This window comes from Amyelois transitella, chromosome 13, assembly GCF_032362555.1.
Source record: "Amyelois transitella isolate CPQ chromosome 13, ilAmyTran1.1, whole genome shotgun sequence".
NCBI classification, from domain to species: domain Eukaryota; kingdom Metazoa; phylum Arthropoda; class Insecta; order Lepidoptera; family Pyralidae; genus Amyelois; species Amyelois transitella.
Window position 1 is genome coordinate 6,142,733 of NC_083516.1, and position 19,644 is coordinate 6,162,376.

Here is a 19,644-nt window from a genome sequence, read left to right on the forward strand (position 1 = left end):
TCAAACAACTTGTGAATCTACTCGTATCTTAGTACCCAACAATGAAGTGAGCGTCGTGACGACATAAACAATATATTGACTGGAATTAATGTATAACGACATCTTGTACATGTGGCATCAGAAGTAGACATAGTTTGTTTAGTTGACTTGTCTCTTTCTATTAAGTTGTTAAAGTTTAGTATTTCACACATAATGATGACATTGATTTGAAGTAAATACTATAGCAGCAAGTATTAAAATAATAGAACATGGTTGAGATAATTTAAAATGATATGTTTACTAAAACTTTTTTAGGAGACAATGTAAATAAATAAAATTCAGAATAACAGTTTCATCATCACAGGTTACCGAGTAAAAGTCGTTACTCGTTGGACAGGAGTAAAAATCAAGTAAATAAATCCGACATGGAAAACGGATTGACCACTATTGATCCACTATCGAATATCGTTCCTAAAAGGCTGAGGCTGGCTTGATTATAAAAACAAAGCAATTTGTTTGGACGAGGCAGGTAGCTCGTTTTGGATCTTTGCACACGGAACTTTTTGTGAGAAAACCTGAGTGTAATATGGCCTGGTATATTTTTGCAGAGGCTGCCAAAATTCGATTTGTATATGGAGTTTCATAAATATTAATTCCGAAACTCTATTGTGCAGTCCAAACTTCATAAATTATTCATCGATTCGAATCTGATATCGACGAGTTTGGCAAGATTTCGAAAATCGATTGCGCTTACCAATGATCATGTTCAATTAAAGACGTTGAATTGGAGGGTCGAATCCAATGTGATGTGAATGTGCCAGAAGGCAGAAGGAAATCGATATGTCCATTTCAAACTGACGTTAGTCGCAATTTATTGAAATTAAAACTTTAAATACTTCAAAAACATTTTGTGTGATGTGTATTTAATAACTCAAGAGGTCTCTCTTTAGATAAATTTTCAACCTAAGTAACAGAAGTTGTTTATTTGACACAAACATGTTGACAAACAAAAGAACTAATAGGTATTTTTCGATTAATTAGATTTTGGTATTTGTAGTACTTAATGAGTAAGTACTTTAGATACAAGCTGACCTTGTTACATTTTCAATGTCATAGTATCACTACTTCTGACTTTGTTACCTTAAGATTCCAAAAATAGTTGACACTGATTCTGCGTCCATATTCATTGCTTCCAAACTAACGGCGCAGCCTTCACGCTTAATTAGTTCTATGAATCGTGCAATTAAACTCAGTGTGAGGATGTTGAGGTTTCGCAAGCAATCTAACATGCACTCCTACGCATGTATTTGTAAGAACCAGTTGTAATAGGGACACGCCTGAAGGGACCTTTGCAAAAAGTAACACCCGAATTCTTGTTACGAAATTGCGATAAGTGCACGGACTTATATCATTCATGTAATTGCTGTTGTTTGTAACCGTAATACACGTAACTTGATCAATGTTCATAAATGATTCAGTCGTGGATTTTCTCTCGTGATTAGTATTTGTGGTGTTGTTCAGTAGTATTGATATTTATTGCAAGAGTTGATACGTTATTCGGACCTTATTTTATGTCTAAAAAATTCTGATACCTATGCATGTGTAAGTATACATTAATTTTTATCTTATCTTTCTTCTTCCTCCTAGCGTTAGCCTCGGTTGAGTCCTTACCCCTCTTGAGATCCTGGACCAAAATCCTGGATTAGATAAATTAGGTTTTATAATACAAATATACTCTCGTTCTTACTACTTCCTATACTCGCGTTATCTGTATTATATACTCGAATAATCCAGATTTATTAGATAAATAAAAAAGCTTTCATAACCTAAAATTTATTCCCAATTAATTGACTACTTTAGAAAAGATTGTTTCTTAAGTGACGTCATGACTGTATTTGTGTAGAAGAAAGTGTAGCATTCAGCAGGTTTCCTTACTCGGCCAGAGGTCGGCTGAGTCATCGGTGCGGCGAGGTCTTGTATGGCGGGAAGGCTGTTGGTGCATTAATATAATTATTGTATAGATCCCTAATTTTCGTTCAAAAATATGGATTGCTTCTGGAAGAAGCTTTTCAAAATATTTTATTACGGTTACGGTATCACTGGTTGCAAGAAATAATCAATAAAAAAAATAGTAATTCTTTAAAAATTTTTTAAAATATTTAAATAAAGGATAATATGTATTTGTTTTCAAATTATTTCCATAAACAAATATGTTTTTGATTCTCCGTTCTGACCTGAATATACTTGAACTCTAAAAATAAAGCCAAAAACGGCCAGGGTACTTGATATTCTTGATAATCATGTTATTAGTATATTTGTTTGCCATACCGATAGGTACACATATCATAATAAAATCAAATACTTTATTATTTACTCATGCATGCAAACCTGTATCAAGTTTAGCTCGAAGGTCTCCAAATTTAATAGCCTTGATTAATATCAGGTTTTTAAAGCTTTTCGATCAAGTTACAATTCCAGGTAAATTCGGAAAAAAATTATAGTAACGAATTAATTTTTGTCTTCGTAAAATCTTTATCTCCACCATAAAAAAAAATAATTGTTTCAAAATAAGAGGTCTGGAATAAACAATTCATTGGAATAAGACAAAATTTATTTACATATTGAATTAAAAGAATTTTTTTTCTCAATTAACAAATGTATGTATAAAGAAAGACATTATTATATTATGAATTTACGTAGGTACCTAATAATAGTGCAGCGTAGGACGGCCTCCCGCGAGATGGACCGATGATCTGTTGGATTCGGGCTGCGTCTAACAGACCGAGGTGGAAATCATTGGGAGAGGCCTATGTTCAGGTATGGACGTCCTATGGCTGATATGATTATGATGATGTAATTTAATGTAGGCAGGAATCAAAATTTAAATTATTTAAAAAGTAAGACTTTACAAGAAACTAATTCGTTTGGTTCAATCCAAATATTTAAAAACAATTGAAAATTTCTGTCGTGTTCATTGTTTCTCTTGACTTGACAGATAGGTTTTTTTCTAGTATTGACCTTTGTATGCCATCGTATTTTATGTTATCACAAAAGCTAAAGTCAAAGAAAATTTATTGTTCACAACTACATAAAATTTTATCTCCATTGTTTTAACGAGCAATATGCTTATATACAAAAGCCTTGGCCAGTTTTCAAATTAGTGTTTTATAGGTGTATTATTTCAAATGTAATATCTATACACGATTTTGTAGTACTTCATCATTATAAAAGCTCATTCGATGAAGTATCTGTTAAATAGACTTAATTGAGATAAAATGTTATATCACACATTTGTATTGTAAAAGTTAGGCTTTTGTGAATAAAGCTTAGAGTATCCAATGAGTTATAAATAATCCGAGTAAAGTCATAAATAGAAGACAGAATCATACTGAATTTACTGGATACGCGTGACTTACCATTCTATGCCGTTTCTTTATTTTAATGACAATAAACAATAATAGTTTTTATATGTATGTTATCCAGTAAAGGGATACACATAGCCAATAGTTTCAAAAAGTCTCGAAAGCCACGGTCAGTTGCATAGCTTAATGATGAAATTGAGATTCAGATTTGACACACAGAATCCGAAGTTCATAAAGATTTTTTTTGATTTTCTTTTACAATACGGGATAACTTTTCATGAAATCATGAAAATTCTAGAAGAGATCCAAGTTAACGCGGTGTCAATACGGGTTAGTCACGGTATTGTCGTTTGTCGACTATGGTAATGTCTATTTATACAGTCGACTCTTCGACGCCATGCAAGGTCAACTACATAAGACACATCAGTTCAATATCCACCACATACATACATACATACATACATATGGTCACGTCTATATCCCTTGCGGGGGTAGACAGAGCCAACAGTCTTGAAAAGACTGAAATGCCACGTTCAGCTATTTGGCTTTACGATAGAATTGAGATTCAACTAGTGACAGGTTGCTAGCCCATCGCCTAAAAAAGAATCCCAAGTTTGTAAGCCTATCCCTTAGTCGCCTTTTACGACACCCATGGGAAAGAGATGGAGTGGTCCTATTCTTTTTTGTATTAGTGCCGGGAGCCACACGGCATGAAGATCCACCACACAAGATGAAAATACGGGGAAATTATGCAAATAGTGTTCATAATATATTATACTGTGTACCTACTATTATCAGTTACTAAATTTATGTTTATATAGCTATACTGTAATGATAGTGTGAGAATGATAAATAAATAAATATTTTATATTTTTCTAATGGTTTTGTATTTCGTGCAATGATGTTCTTGCGCACAAAATGAAGTACGATAGCAGTCAGAAGATAGTTATATGATAGATAGATATACTCGTATTGCGCATACGAGTATACTCTTTGTTCTTTTCTTACATATTTTTGGTTTTGTGATTAGTAAGTTCCATGTTAGACATGTACATTAGTATGCAGAGATCATGGCAAGTGGAAAGAGGTAGTCTCTGCCTACCCCTCCGGGAAAGAGGCGTGATTTTATGTATGTATGTTAGACGTTTACTTGGAAAACAAGTTAATTTTATTAAATATTTTACTAAGCTGCATAGAAAAGACCTACAAAACTGTAAATAAATAAATTTAACTAAATTAATAACGTAATGATTAGTCAAGGTATTTATATCCGAAATTTATGATAGTTCTTGGGTGGTCTAATCCCAATTCGTAGAGCAGCCTCTCTCAACAATACAGTTTGATACACGACAATAATTACAGCCGGGGCTTCATTCCAATGCTAGTTATTATTTATTACAATTTGATTGCCCACAAACGTACCACTATCGAAATCGGAATAATGAGGTACGTCATTATGGTACTACCTGTGGATTTATTGGATTATTGGAGAATGTAGGTAGACCTGTTATAGAGCTAATTATAATTTCTACAACCTTTGAACATTGTTCCTACCTACTAACCTAGTGAAGAAAAAGTTATTATGATATATGAAGTAATAAGGTAAGATAGCAGTCCAAGAAACAAAACCCTTAAAATATTGAACTTTTTTGCAGTTGTCCAGTGATGGTCTAATATGCCGATCGCGGCGCTATCCCGAGACTCGCCGCCGGCGTCGCCTCCCCTTCAGCCAGTGTCGTACGAGGAAGCTTTGGCTACCGTAAGTTGTTTATCTTTACATACCATCTAGCTTGAAGTTGCCTCTTTATCTTGACACTGCTCTGCTTTTGTATAAGTCGAAGATGAGATTTGTGTGTTTCATGATGAATCTCAGTTGTGATAAAGTTGTGTCATAATGTGTCTTCCAGAAGTTTTCTTACAAGATTATTATTATAAAAATTGGGAACCATATAGTCATTTTAAGGATATATTTGTAATTCTAGATAAGAATCAGCGCATAATCTCTTCAATCATTATTGTTATAGTGGCCATTTAACAAAGAGTGGATTAACTATAAAATGGTTGATGCCGAGCCTAGAAAATCTCGGATTTAGTCATAGGATTTATGTCAAAATTGTGCAAGCCTAACGGGATTTACAAAAGAGCATCTTACGCCAGAATATTGTAAATTTGTACGCGCAAGATTTCCTTTTTACATGTCTTAGGAAATTAGGGAATCCATTCTTACCAACACACTCCTTTAATAAAACACTTTAAATTTTTTGTAACAACAATTTGTCCTCTTAGTTTCACTGAGTCTACTATTAATGGACTTTGTCAGAACTTTGATTGCAGCAAGAATCTGTATTAATTTCGCTAATGAACAAGCTATGCCCACAGATTCTCTTCACACACTTTCACTGCTCCAATTCTATTATTTTCTTCGGTTACATTCTTTGTACCCTAACGTTTACTAAATAACTTATATTTATTACATACATTAAGCATTATGATCTCAAGTTTAATTGGAGGTTAAATACATTGATTCGCTATGCTAATTCGTCTGCCTTGACATGTGATTTGCACAGATATTGCCAAAAGCAGACGTTTGCCGCAGCTCAGTATCGCATCGACTTGCCGTCGGGATTGCTCCACTGTGAATGGAAAATGCCCATAATAAGGCAAACGGACGTCGAGTACAATTCACCTGCATACAATAGCTTAGTAGTTTAGTACGATACACAGCATCCGACGCGCGGCTACCTCGCGAAACGTATTATTTCAAATAAAATTATTCGCCGCGGAATTTGTAATGACATAAGTGCGAAGTGGGTGTTCAATAGTGGTATTAAATTTATTACGTCGTACAAACACGCATCGAACGCGTATTTGTTTGTAGAAAAGTGATGATATTTTTGCGTGCACTTTAATTATTTAACACTTAACGGTGTGTTGTGTATCCTTGATTTTAATACGATCTAATTGCGTTCGGAAATCTACGTATACGTTTTTCTCACGAATGTGGGATCCGTGCATGTTGTTGACCGCAAGTTAGTGGTACTAGATTTAAAGTTATTTTTAAAATAAGGATTGCGAAATGAAATATTTTATGTTATTTTGTGGAATTTCACACGTCAGTGAGGCAAGTTTGGAAGAATAAGAGTTTCGAACCAGCTGAAAAACACCTTCACAGCTCATTTACGTGAGACCGATTGACTTAGAACTTTGAATCAGACCACTACCTACGTTAATGGTCTAAGAGGTCACTTTAAATCGAAGTTTAATTTTATAAATACATAAAATCTCTACATGTATGGAAATACTCATATTAATTCCTTATAGGGTAGAGAAAGAGGCTAAGATACGTTTTTGTGAACTTTTAAGTAATTATCAGTTTTTCAATAAGATAATTCAGGGTAACTGCTACTTTTCAAAATTATCATATAGCTAATTGTGTTTAGTTTTACAGAAGCAGGATCTAATGTTCGTGAAAATGGAATGTGGTTTACGTTATAATGTAAACTGACATTTTTATTGTTTTTCATATCAAAATTAAATCCAATTCAATATTTATAAACAATATATAGGTTTTTACTTAAAGATCTAACGTAAACAACAAATTATTATATTTAGGCCTTGCTTGTCTCCTCGTTTAACTTTTAGGCGATTATCCAGCGCTTGATCTACCTAATCTAATGCTGTCACCACACAAACAGGACAATCTAACTGCGTAAATTATAGTAAAGTATGAATGATTTACGAGGATAAATCGGGTATTACACAATTTCGCAGGCCATATTCGTACACAACGACCGTTTAAGAATAGCCGGTTCACCTTGCTTTGCGTGGGAGCGCCGTTTTATGTAAATACCGTACGACTACCGCATTTCTAGTGTGTTGATTTGGCATTGTCTATCGTATGTATTAATGTTAATTTCGATATCAGTGTGAACATTTGATGGTCCATCTAAACATGTAATAAATATTATTTTAACATTTAAATATACGACTGACTATGGATGAAAGCTTTAGTGAACCTCAGGCTTCGAAGCTTAATGGCGGAGGGTGCAACTGGGAACACGTGAATGATGATGAAAAAGAGAGAGAGATGGATGAAAACATTGTCGTTTATTTTTTATCACACATATCAGATATGAGATTTGTTACAAAGATACCTTATAACGTTTACTATAGTATTCTTAACTATGTTTGTGCGAAATTTCATGAATATTGCGAAATTTCAAAAGATAAAACGTGAAGAGGAGACGGACAAACAAAACCACATTCCCGTTAAGACTTTTGCTTTGCGCGCGGCTTCTCTAGAAATTTTTGTCGTTAAAAGCATATCCCTTAAGAACAACATGTTTTCCAGGAAGAAAGGGTACCCATGTATTTCTCGCGGTATGAATTCGTGGTTAGATAAATTGATTTTAGTTTGAGATATTTTAATGCCATTTGCATGTGGTCCGACACAAGCTGGCAATGTTTACAGGCGCGGAGAATATCGTAGTTGGTGATGTAGGGTAGAGGTGTGAGCAATATTTAAGGACAATCTTGTAGAACATTTATCTAAGGAAAATCTCGATTTTCAAATTCTAATAATAGCAGATTTCCGCACAATATACATACATACATATATGCTGTGCAATAAGGATATTATAAGCAAACATACATATAGTCACGTCTATATACGTCCAAGATTATTTAGCTTCAAAAATTAGACTTATAGAAATCATTCTAGTAGTTGCATATACATATATTTAAACGGATAGATTTTAGTTTTAAATCAGAAATTACCGAATTCTATGCTTTAAATATTTTTTTTATGATAGGTATATATTTAAAAGACCCTTTGTCTGCAGCTAAGCTTGCGTACAAACTTGATTATTATTTTCTTATTTTTATTTGTAAGGAGCTTGATGCATTTATTTACATGTATAATTTTTATACATCTGTAAAACCTTGTAGTCAGGATCGCCTTGCAGTGACTCACTTTGACACCCAACACCGCGTACAAGGCTTCTATCATAACACTGAAAAGGATAGGCAGTGCTGAGCCGTAATCTAATTCACATTATTTATTTATTTGTCCCGTGGGTCCATTCAGAGTATTTAAATAAAATTAATAACGTAAAATAGCTTAAAAGGTGGATTTAATGTCTCTGCATGCAAACCGTCAACCTTTTTTTATATATACAAACAAAGAATTTCAATATTTGACGTGACTTCTGAATTTTTAGGATGCTTGCGGTATTGAAATTTAAATGACAGTTTGTTTTGTCAGGGAGATAAGTCTCATTCAGTCTCATCAAAAGAAAAGTTACCTTTGTCATTCCGAAATTGTATGGCTCAATGATGGAATCGGGATTCAAATAGTGACAGGTTGCTAGCCATCACCTTTAAGAAGAATCTTAAATTTATAAGATTATCCCTTAGTCGTCTTTTACTACATCAATGGGGAAGACATAGGGTTGTCCTATTTTAAAGTGCTGGGAACCACACGGCACAAAGTTGCTGCAAGTTTAATTAGCACTACCGCTAAGTATCACACACAAACCGATATCGACTTTGACTGGCACACCATTGTGGATCGTCTACGAATTAATTTGACGTACTCATGAATTATTCACAAGTATTACATTCAAGGCATCCAAACCGATTAAGAACAATAACCAAGAAACAATACATAATAATTAATGTGTTACGAATGGACTTAGAAACGTTACGTAGGAACAAATGGACTGAAAAGGTAACATAACCGGGAAATAAGAAATTCAATTATGAAATCAGGATGATCACGGAATTTATACCATGCGGATACTAATTTGTTGTGTGCCAGTTTCTTCTTCTTCCGTCTGGATTGTAAAAGTCAGTCAAAGGAAGCGCAGGTTGCTATGCATGTCCCTAGCTCTGAATTTCACTTCCATCACTAAGTCGTCTATCTGACATGGCGTTTTAACTGAAAGGCTAGGTTTTGTTACTAAGTATTGGCTCTGTTCTCCCCGTAATAGATGTGTGTGCGTCTCTGACCATGGTATACTTTTGAAGTAGGTATCCTTCTGTATCATAGTGAGGTAATAAATAAACTATGATTGAATCAAAATGCTCTATATAAATATATATGCGTAATTGTGACCACTACAAATTATTACTAAAACGTGTATTAGTCGCTCCGCTGCACTATTTCACTGCCCAGGCGGCCATCAATTACTCATAATTATTCATGAACATCCACATGAAACAACAGCAAATGGCTCTGTTAGATTACAGTTATTACGAATAGGTTAAGAGATTATAATGATAATGATGCAATTACTAAGTTCCAATAGTGATTCAAATGGGCTGTAGCCGGCTGTCACGCTATATCTTACGTTTCCGTTGATACAAGCAGGTTGTCCTAAGGCAAGTAGGCCCGGGTCCCACTTACAGCGGGTTTGAATTGTTTTAATAAATATTTAGGAAGAAAAAGATCAAAAAATGTTGGTCAATAAATTGAATAATTTCATAAAGTAATTATAATACTTCATTTAAGAGATTATTGTAATCTTATTTGGTAACCAATAAACTAACAACTTCTGGACTAATGGTAATGAAAGTTTGCGCAATTTTGAGAAAATAAATAGTAAGTATATATTCCTTGGAGTAACAAAGGCCACCTGAAAATCCTCACGAAAGCGAAGTCACAGATTGCTAATGAAGATGCACAGCTTTTAGATAAAATGAAATACTATTTCTGTGCATTACCTTTTCTCGTGATTTTTTTAAATGTCAAGTATATCAAAACTTGTAAATTATTTCCTAAAATCTAGTAACAACAAGTTGTTGATGAACTTACAAAAATGGATTGATAACCTCATAAATTAAACTCATCTCTCAAATCATCTCATCCGCTGTCAATAAGGCCGCGCGCCCGGCGAGCGAACGGCCTTGCAACCGAAGGGTCAGGTGGCCCGGTCAATGGGCCAGTTTAGTTTACAATGCTCCTCGAACAACTCTCAGTTTCAAACGAGATTAGAAATGATGAAAATTATGCAATTGGTAATAGTAACTTTGTATTGTATCGGAAAATATAAATCTAGCCGAGCCAGCTAGCCGATTGTTTCTAAGGCACATATGTACATTAAAATCTAATATAAGGAAATAAGCATTATCATCTATTGCAAGTTTCCTCGCTGATCTGGTAGCAAGAGAAAAACATAGCGTGTGCCTTGACACAAACAAGCACCTGTGTTTGTTTTATCGTACCAATTCAGATTCAGGGAAAGATGCACTTAGAACCTTCTTTTAATCGTGGTAAGTCTAGAAGGCTAAGACACAAATCACATCTTACGAGATAGACAGAAAATAATAACGACCTTAAAAGGCCCAGTTTAGCTGGATGAAATTCTGTAATAGTGACAAATTGCCCATGTAAAATTCTCTATATGTTTTAGTTTAACTTTAAAATAATTTAAAAAAAACATTGTGAATCTAAAACGTAGTCATGAGAAGATTATATGTTTCGAAAACTCAGGATTAAAGTTCAATGTTCTCCGTAATGTATTTGCTGTGTGTATCTACACTACATGTTTGTTGATTTCCCACGTAACATTGTTCAAACGCCTAAAGTAATTTTGGTAGTAGAAAATGTACTATCGTTCCGCGAGGATTCATAGTTGTGTTGTTTTTACTCTCTATTCAAAAGAATATCTGTTCCTCGAGGTTCTGTTATAGTAGTACAAGGCTGCGGAGGTCAGATGGGAGTAGCTTCGTGTATAAATCGGACTAACATAATCCAGGATTGTAGTCATGATCTGCTGTAGGCGAGGACGCAACCGGGCTAAACGCCATGATAATCGCTTTATACCTATACCTTAAATGATATACAGTTTAGGTAGTGTATAAATATTTTTCTGTTTATACCTCATCTCTTCAGAGAAATAGGTAGGCACTTGAATACCGTTTATTCAAGTACCTACCTAATTGCAAAATCTTCCGATATTCAAGACAAAAACGGCCACGCCTTACCCTACGCCGTTCGATAATTTAATAAAAGTTCGTGGGCCGACCTTTACCAAGTCAAGGTATCAGTAAGTTATTCTTGCCACTATCATTTTGGTAATCCATCTCGCTTTATTTGGCTTGACCTTTCTACATTGTAAATGAGCCCCATTATCACCGCATTGGTTGGTATTCTTGTGAATAATAAATCTTTAATTTTTTTTTATTAAACTAGTCCTATCTGGACTTTTAAATGATTCGTTCGTTCATTTTTATGGTCAGACGAAACTTTAACCTATGTTCAGTATACTTTAAAAAAATTTTGATCATTCTAAATCCAATATGAGCAGTCTGCCAAGATGGGATGATGAACTATTTTTTTTGCTATTTAGTTGAGCAGCTTGTTATCTTAATCGTAGTATAATTCGCAATTAAAAAAAAACACGGAGAGTGTGTTTTCCTACTATTTTTCGTTTTTTCTTTCCCATAATATGACTTTACAATATGTGCGGTAAAGAGAAGCAACTGTGATTAGTATACGTTTCTCTACCAGACCAGCATGGAAGCTTAGCCAACAAAGTGCAACAGATAATCTAGCCTTCGAGTGTTATGTTTTGACAGCTGTCAGTCGATTTCCTGTCACCTTGACAAGAACAATATCTCTTACTTTGCAGAATTGATCGATTATAACACTAACAGGTAGATACTTTTGTTCTGTTTGACGGGCTCTACCGCCCTGATCCATTACTCTGATGCTTGCTATGATAGCGAGCGAATAGCCCATTATAATCGCCATTAGTTACGTGCACTTGGGTTTAAATAAAATCATACTGTAACGCTTATATCCCACGGGTGTAAGCAGTAATGACGATTCCTTTTTCTTGCTTCTATCCTTTTAGATGTTGTTTCATCAATGTTCGCCAATTTTGTCAGTGCATCATCGAGGATTACGGGTGCTTCTAGTCGTTATATCTTCATTTTAAAGAAGATCTTCATTCTGGTCTCTGAAAGTAAGATTTTTTCAAACTTCGGGATATATAAGGATATATAAGTTTTCACGCATATTATATTTCCTTAATATAAAGGTCCTTAAAGAGAAACATATAAAATGCATATTTTGTCGTAAACAACCCTCCCGATCCGAAAGTTTAAGTAGAAAAACGTCAAAAAACCTTAATATTTCACTTTAGCAACTTTGTAATTTGTATACTCATTTATTACTCGAATTCAAAACAAGAACACCAAGATCCTTAGCTATAAAAGTCAATGATGTAGAACTGCCTTTTTTGTCTGTATTTAATACATTGTATTGTTCTAAGTAAGCGTTTGGGCAAAATTGATGGCAGAGATAGATTCCCGGGTAGGCCTCGGGCTCTCCGTATGAATGCAAGGTCCGAATTGTTTTTATTAATTGAATGCGATGAATCACCGAAGGTTTCCATTCAAACGATGCTGTAGGTCATGTACCTGAATATAAACGCAGGTCGGGTATCTTATGGTCGTACAAGAACGATAGTACACACGGCTCATACATTAATCAAGGCGAGGTAGCAAAGCTATTCTAAGCCCACCGTACCTGGATTGTTTTTAATTGTTTATCATTGCAAGCCTCGCTAATACTGCATTTTGAGGTACGCCTTAGACAGTTCTTTTTTTAATACTTATTTTTTAAAAAGTATGTAATTTTGATTTTAGAAATAAATTACTAACTATGTACGGTCGTCGTGGCCGCCTGATAAGAATTGGACAAATATTCCTTCTGCAACATCAGGGCTTGATGGAGTGGTACTATTCTGATCCACGGGTTACCACAAGGCTTAAATACAGACAAAAATATTATAAAAAATATTATTTAAAAATACAAAGAAAGAATTAGCGTCATTTTGCACAGATCACGCTAGGGTTGAATTGCATCCTCTTGAATAAGAATTAACTGAATACCTTGAATCCATCACACGCAAAGAGCAATATGTTTCTAATTACAATGATTTTTCATTTATTGTATAGCCGTGACCTAATTAGCTTACAGCCTGGTACAGACAACAGCACATGAATCTGTCAGAATTAATTGCTCTTTGGAAATTACAGAGTCCAAGCTTGAGATCTAGTATCAAAAATTCCTTTTATAATGAGAGTGGTGTCAGGCAGGCTAGTAAATCTACTAAAATTTTAACAGCTGAAAAGTATCACCACGTTCCTATTTAGAGCAATTTAAAACCAGCGGCTACATCATGTAACCCTAAATGCTTTTACTTACACTGTTTTTTACTACATTAGCTGGTAACTATTTTTGATATAATTTTCCAGTAAACTACAGGAAGACCCTAAAGAATCGTTTCTTTGCTTTACTTTTTGAAAAAAGTTCATGAATGGGCATGTGGACCAGTAAAGAGCATTTAATTCCCACCCTGGATTAAACTAAAGGGTTTTTTAAAATAAAAATTTTGCTCTTCATCCTTACAATACGTAGGCAGTACATTGCAATAAAACTGGTGCATCTACAATGGGTCTGTCACGCTGCGGTGGTCGCCGACTGCACAAGGGCGCGGCCTTGGCTTGACACGTGCATTCTGTGGAACATTGGAGGCAGCCTATTACGTCATTTACATGTTCTGGGTGATAAATCATTATAATTATGTGTGTACTTGAGTTCCGTAATGTTATTGCGTCTAGGTTCGAAACTGTTGAACACAAAAACAGACTATGTAAATGTAAAATGCTCAGTGCGGATAATTGAGGACTTCTTATCTACTCTTTGGTTCCGTTACCATGAGCCCTGAAGATAATTAAAGAAGCCTAATAGAAGTTCGTTCGTCTTGACTTAATACTTTTCTAAATTTCATGAAAATTGGCAGTGAGGTTTAGCCTGATAGCTTCAAAGTTCGACATACTAAATAGCGTATGTTTGAAAATATAGATATGGAATGAATATGAAATCCTTAGATTAGCAGAGTAGTAGAGTCCTTGTTTCTATTTCTATAACACAATTAAATTTACCTATTGCAATTTGAAGAATTTTGCCATTCATTTATTTTCTAATAATATTTTTCCGCACCAGGAATCAGATAATTATTTTTAAATTGCTTTGACACGTTATAAGAATGGGGGCCTAATTTATGTAATCGAAAATCATCTCCATCAATCAAAGGTTCCGTCAATACCTGACCATGATCTGATAACGCCATGACATCACGGCAATAAATCAGCACCGTACTGACAAATAGCTTTTTTGCACCGCAGTTTTTTAATAGTCATCGATGTTATTATAATTTAATCTAATTATATTATTATCTATTATTAAGTTGTTAGGTATAAAATAAATTTCCTAAAAAAATCTACTCGTCTGTAACATCAGATTACACGGTCCATAAAAACGATAACCTTGTTGGTTATGGTCTATCTTTTTGCAAAAAAGGCCATATGCTTTATTTGATTTGATTCTAAGGATTCTATTTATTTTTAGCTTTATCTTATTTCTTTTAAGAGCCATTTCATAATTTATCACCGTCACCGAAATAAGACGAGTAAACTGGGTACGTGGACTGTGGTCTCATCTTTATTCACTATCTTTTCTATACATTGTCTGCCCTCGAACTATCGCACCATCATGTCATTCGTCTGCCTCTCTTTCTGAGAAGTTATTTCTGAATATAATTGAGAATACGACTTTAACTGCTTAAACAAATACTTGTTATGAATGAAGTCACATTTCCTTCATTACACCAGAGATTTACATCACATAGTTACAGCAGGACACTTTCGCTTTTGATGCGCATTGTTTATTTTAGAAGCGATATATTGATTGTTAGGTATTCTTAGGGGCTCTACTCCTTTGGGAATGAATTGTTACATTATTCTGAGTAAAATTTCGGTGACCACACGCAGCATAATTAATTTCATCAGATATATTTCCATTAATTTTAACATGAGTTCGTATAATATATTATTATATCAGTAGGAGTATCATTAAGGCACAAGCTTTTGATCTTAAAAAAAAACTGTTAAATGAAAAGTGTAATAATAAATGCAATAACCATTAATAAAACAAAGATTAGGAAGGTAAAAAGTTCAAGTAGGTACCTACAGAGCTGACTGTAAAAGTGGACCAAACTTCGAATGCCTTAAAAAAGGAAGACGTTAGGAGTACCGGTAATCGTCGAATCTGAATGAAAATAGTAATAAGTGTGGAGGAAGCGGGAGACATCTGTAAGGATCGTAGCAAGTGGAAATCCATAGTCTCTCCCAACCCCAATGAGAGACTGGCGTGATAGTATGCATGTATGTGTACACACGTACTTATTGTATACGCGAGTGAAGTCTTTTGGACATAGTTTATTGTGTTAAAAATTTTGGCTTTGTGGCAAAAACAGGAACAAATTTTAATAACTGACAGTTAGATACGCATTTCCTCGAATTGAAACGCAACACAACAATCGGTCACTAACTTGCGGTCTCAACGGAAACGCGGCGTACGCGCAGCATACTCATCGCAGTGTCGGGCGCCAAAAGAAAATGATAATCCGCGCAGTCATTATTATATTACAGCTTACTATTGATTTTCCTTCAGTCAATTCTAGTCAAGGTGCTGGATCGCACGATTTCCCGAATAGTATTTCGTTATATTTTTCCATAAAGTTCTATAAAAAAGGGATGTAGGTATTATGTGCAATATAGAATGGTGTTTCTCAATAAAAAGTGACGTGTGAATAATAATGTCGCAAAAAGGATTTAAAACTGACTCGATCATAATCATTAGTGTTGGTGTCTTCTAGTCAAAATTAGATTTTTTTTATACTTTCATGGTGACCGTTTTCTCTTTAAGTGATCATGGCGCCATCAAGCGGCGGCCGCGAGTACTGTTAAGGTTTCTTTCGGTCCCTTCAGAACCGATAGATGGCGCCAAAATTAGTTATAACTACTCGGTAAGAGATGGCAGCATAAAGTTTTGATAACATATTTCTTTTCTATTTGTTTTCTAAATTTGTTTTTCTATTTCAGGCTGAACCGGGGGATACAATAGCAACAACCAAAGAAGGTAAATATAGCATGTTAATAATTTTGAAAATAAATATGTCAACATAAGTAAGTAGGTGATTTGATATAAGCGAGTTGTTGAGTTAAAAGCTGATATAGGTACAGATTGTAGGTATCTACCTACCTCGGGCACAGATTAAGTAATCGTTTTGTTTATAGCAATTCATATTACAAAGTGTTTTGTAATGATACGCAAGAAGAATAACTGGCGTTAGTCCTAGTAAGATTCAACCTCCCTGGAGAGGAGCCAGGGCGCACCTTTTGACCATGTTCTGGTTTGTAAGTTAAGTTTTACACGAAGCGATTTCTCTGTAACATTTACAAGTAACCTTATCCATATTGGATCATGACAAAAGATAAATGCATGCAATTGCACATTTGATAAATGTATGAATTGTTAATGAATACCTAACCGCCTTTTACAACATACACGGGAAAGACATCGGGTCTATTCTAAAGAGCCGGTAATATATACCTACATATAATCAAGTCTATATCCCTTGCGGGGTAGACAAGACAGAGCCAACAGTCTTAAAAAGACTGATGGGCCACGTTCAGCTGTTTGGCTTACTGATAGAATTGAGATGTGCCGGTAATCTTATCCATAAAAATTAATAATAAATAGGTAAAATAAATATCATGTAATATGAATTTATTCATACAAAGTTTACGTTCGTGTCACGTACTCCAGAAGCTCCGCTCCGGGTACGAACTTTGATGAGTCGTTTAAGCAGACCTCACCCAAGTAGATAATTTTTCTGTCATTTTTCACAAGTAGGTGAAAAATGCCAGGACGATGATCTACTTGTTCAAAGAGTAAATAATTATACGAGTTTATTATTTCCAGAGGAATGGGTGACTCGCAAGAAAAGCGAGGTGACCACGACCAGGCAGATTGCCACCAGGGTCAAACGAGAGCTGGTCTTGGAAGATGGACGAATCCTGAGCGACTCCGGGCCAAAAGTATCCACGTCAGTTAATGAAGACACTCACACTACAAATTTTCAACAAACCGAAGTAAGTTTTAATATTATTTGATTATTATTACCTAATTGGTGATTATTCGGAGATCATTATTTTTTGATTGCTTAGATAATTTATTTCTAAATAATTTGGCATTTAGATATTACTCCATGAATATTATTAATTAATTAATTTGTAGTTGCCTATGTTGAGATGATTGATAGTAATTTGATTTTTGACATAATTGTAAAAAAATTACACTTGATTGAAGCGTAAATGATGTTTTTTGTCAAAGATATAATTTATATTACATAATGTAAAAAAAAAGTGATTTTTTAGAAACAAAGAGTTGCTAAAGATATATAAATTAAGTATCTGAACTTTTTGTACCTAACCAATGTAATATTTTCAGCACAGAGCGCCGGATGAAGTCCCCGATGAGGTGGATGGACCCATTGGTGCACTCGATGGCAAGTATATTTAACAATTTATTATTCATAAGAAACTGAAACTTGAATATAAATAATATTAAAAATAACACAACAGTAAATATATTTAAAAAAGTCTAAAATTAAGAGAATAAATTTGGATGTAGCCCTATTCCATCAATTTAATAATTTCTATGTGTTATGAAAGCTTGTCGCAAGAATAGGTTTTAAGTTTTAGGCGTTTAATTTAAAAATCCTTACAAGTTAAATAATAGCTTTTGATTATGTGTGTTAATTCAAAGCAAATAACTATCTTGGATAATTATTTTGTTGTCGCTGTGCCACAGAGACCGAATAATCAAAATTAAATAAGATGTTGTTTTTAATTATTTGAAATTAGAATTACACACCGAGAGGAGAGGCGTGACTTTATGTATGTATGTATGTAAAAGTGAAATAATTTTAATTTGTAGGAGTGGTTGGCGGCGAGTTGGCTCCGGCTGACGTCAAAGTGCTGGTTTCCTCCAGCGTGGTCGCGAACCCTGACGGGAAGGTGCGCGAGAGTCGGGACCTCAAGGTGCTCACCAAGAATGTGGTGGAGCGGGTCAAGGAGACAGAGGAGAGGTTCCACAGAGGAGACACCACCCATGATGTGAGTATCCTGTGATTTTCCTGGCACATCTCAATTGACATAAAAAAAAACGAAATTTAAAAAAAAACTGGTGTTCCTACCGGGTATCAGATAATCTTATAACACCAGGCGTGCACCGAGTGTTATTTATTTTATATTTTTTAAGGAAATTGATCAGAAAATATCCCTTGCGGGGTAGACAGAGCCAGCCTACCCCTACCCCTTAGTCGCTTTTTAAGACATCCATAGGAGAGAGATGGAGTGGTCCTATTCTTTTTTCTATTGGTGCCGGGAACCACACGGCACTGAGCTTTCATGTCTGTATTGATGATCTTATACATCCACACAGCTAGCTATTCAACACGTCCGGACGCTAAGAAACGATGAAGAATCTATATCTTAACCATAAACCACAAGACTTCCCAATAATGTATCATACTTATTGCCCGGCCAACACGAGATCTGCAATTTACGAATGCTTTTAACCCTCAACGATGATGCCACCTATCAGGCTCGTAAGATGTGAGGGACGTGCGATATGGCGGGAATGGGGTTCGATTCCATGCCGTAGATAAGGGATGATCCACGCTAATGGAGTGGGAATAGGCTGGACCTTATGAGCTATTCCTGTACACAGATAATGTATTTTTTGCTAATTGTCTTGGCTATTTATGCGCGACAAAATGATGGATGAAATTATACGAGAATTATACGCGGGGTTTCCGGTAGAGTGAAAAGCTCGTTGTCCTGTAGATTTTATAAAAGTGACTTAGGAAAAGAAATTCACGCATTTTTTATATTTTTATGCAATGCTATTTCTTATTCTGCTTAAATTATAAATGGAAATGTTTTATATTTCACCTCGTCACACTGTCTTTATAACCGGAAAAAAGGACAATTCTCATGCGTAGTGCGATAAACAACAAGGTGCGCGTACGAAAGCTAGTTAAGAATACTAATGCAAGAAACTGTGAGTACTGGCAGGAATGAATAAAAAGACAATAGAACACTTACTTTGTTTTTCCTAAAATTACAATGCAAGTAATTGTTTATCAGTTTTTTTTTACCTAAGTACCTTTTATTTTGCATTATCGCATTTGAAATATTTAAAACAAAAACTAACACGCCAAGCTTGACTCTTTTATTCGCAAGGCAGTGGTTTCTAAGAAACCTGAACATCTACGTATAGTTTAGTGGTACTCCCATTAACATTGTGTTTCCAAACAATCGAATCATTGAATGGTTGTTTTACAAGTTTCAAGACGTGAGTTCCGCCGGCTGAGGTCAA

The 19,644-nt window shown here is 34.9% G+C and overlaps 1 protein-coding gene across 6 annotated transcripts in view; it reads left to right on the forward strand.

Annotated features, from left to right (window-relative positions):
• Positions 1-19,644, forward strand: part of LOC106132129 (serine/arginine repetitive matrix protein 1) — an 81,866-nt gene that overhangs the window by 12,867 nt on the left and 49,355 nt on the right. For 2 of the 6 annotated variants that reach the window (XM_013331464.2, XM_013331462.2), the window contains exons 2-6: positions 4,997-5,100; positions 16,299-16,335; positions 17,182-17,351; positions 17,710-17,767; positions 18,199-18,377. In XM_013331464.2, the coding sequence (XP_013186918.1) occupies positions 5,017-5,100; positions 16,299-16,335; positions 17,182-17,351; positions 17,710-17,767; positions 18,199-18,377 (528 nt within the window). In that variant the 5' untranslated portion in view covers positions 4,997-5,016. Of the gene's footprint in view, positions 1-4,996; positions 5,101-5,958; positions 6,268-15,828; positions 16,223-16,298; positions 16,336-17,181; positions 17,352-17,709; positions 17,768-18,198; positions 18,378-19,644 lie in introns of those variants that run through there. The other 4 variants (XM_013331459.2, XM_060947389.1, XM_013331460.2 and 1 more) reach the window with 4 other exon arrangements.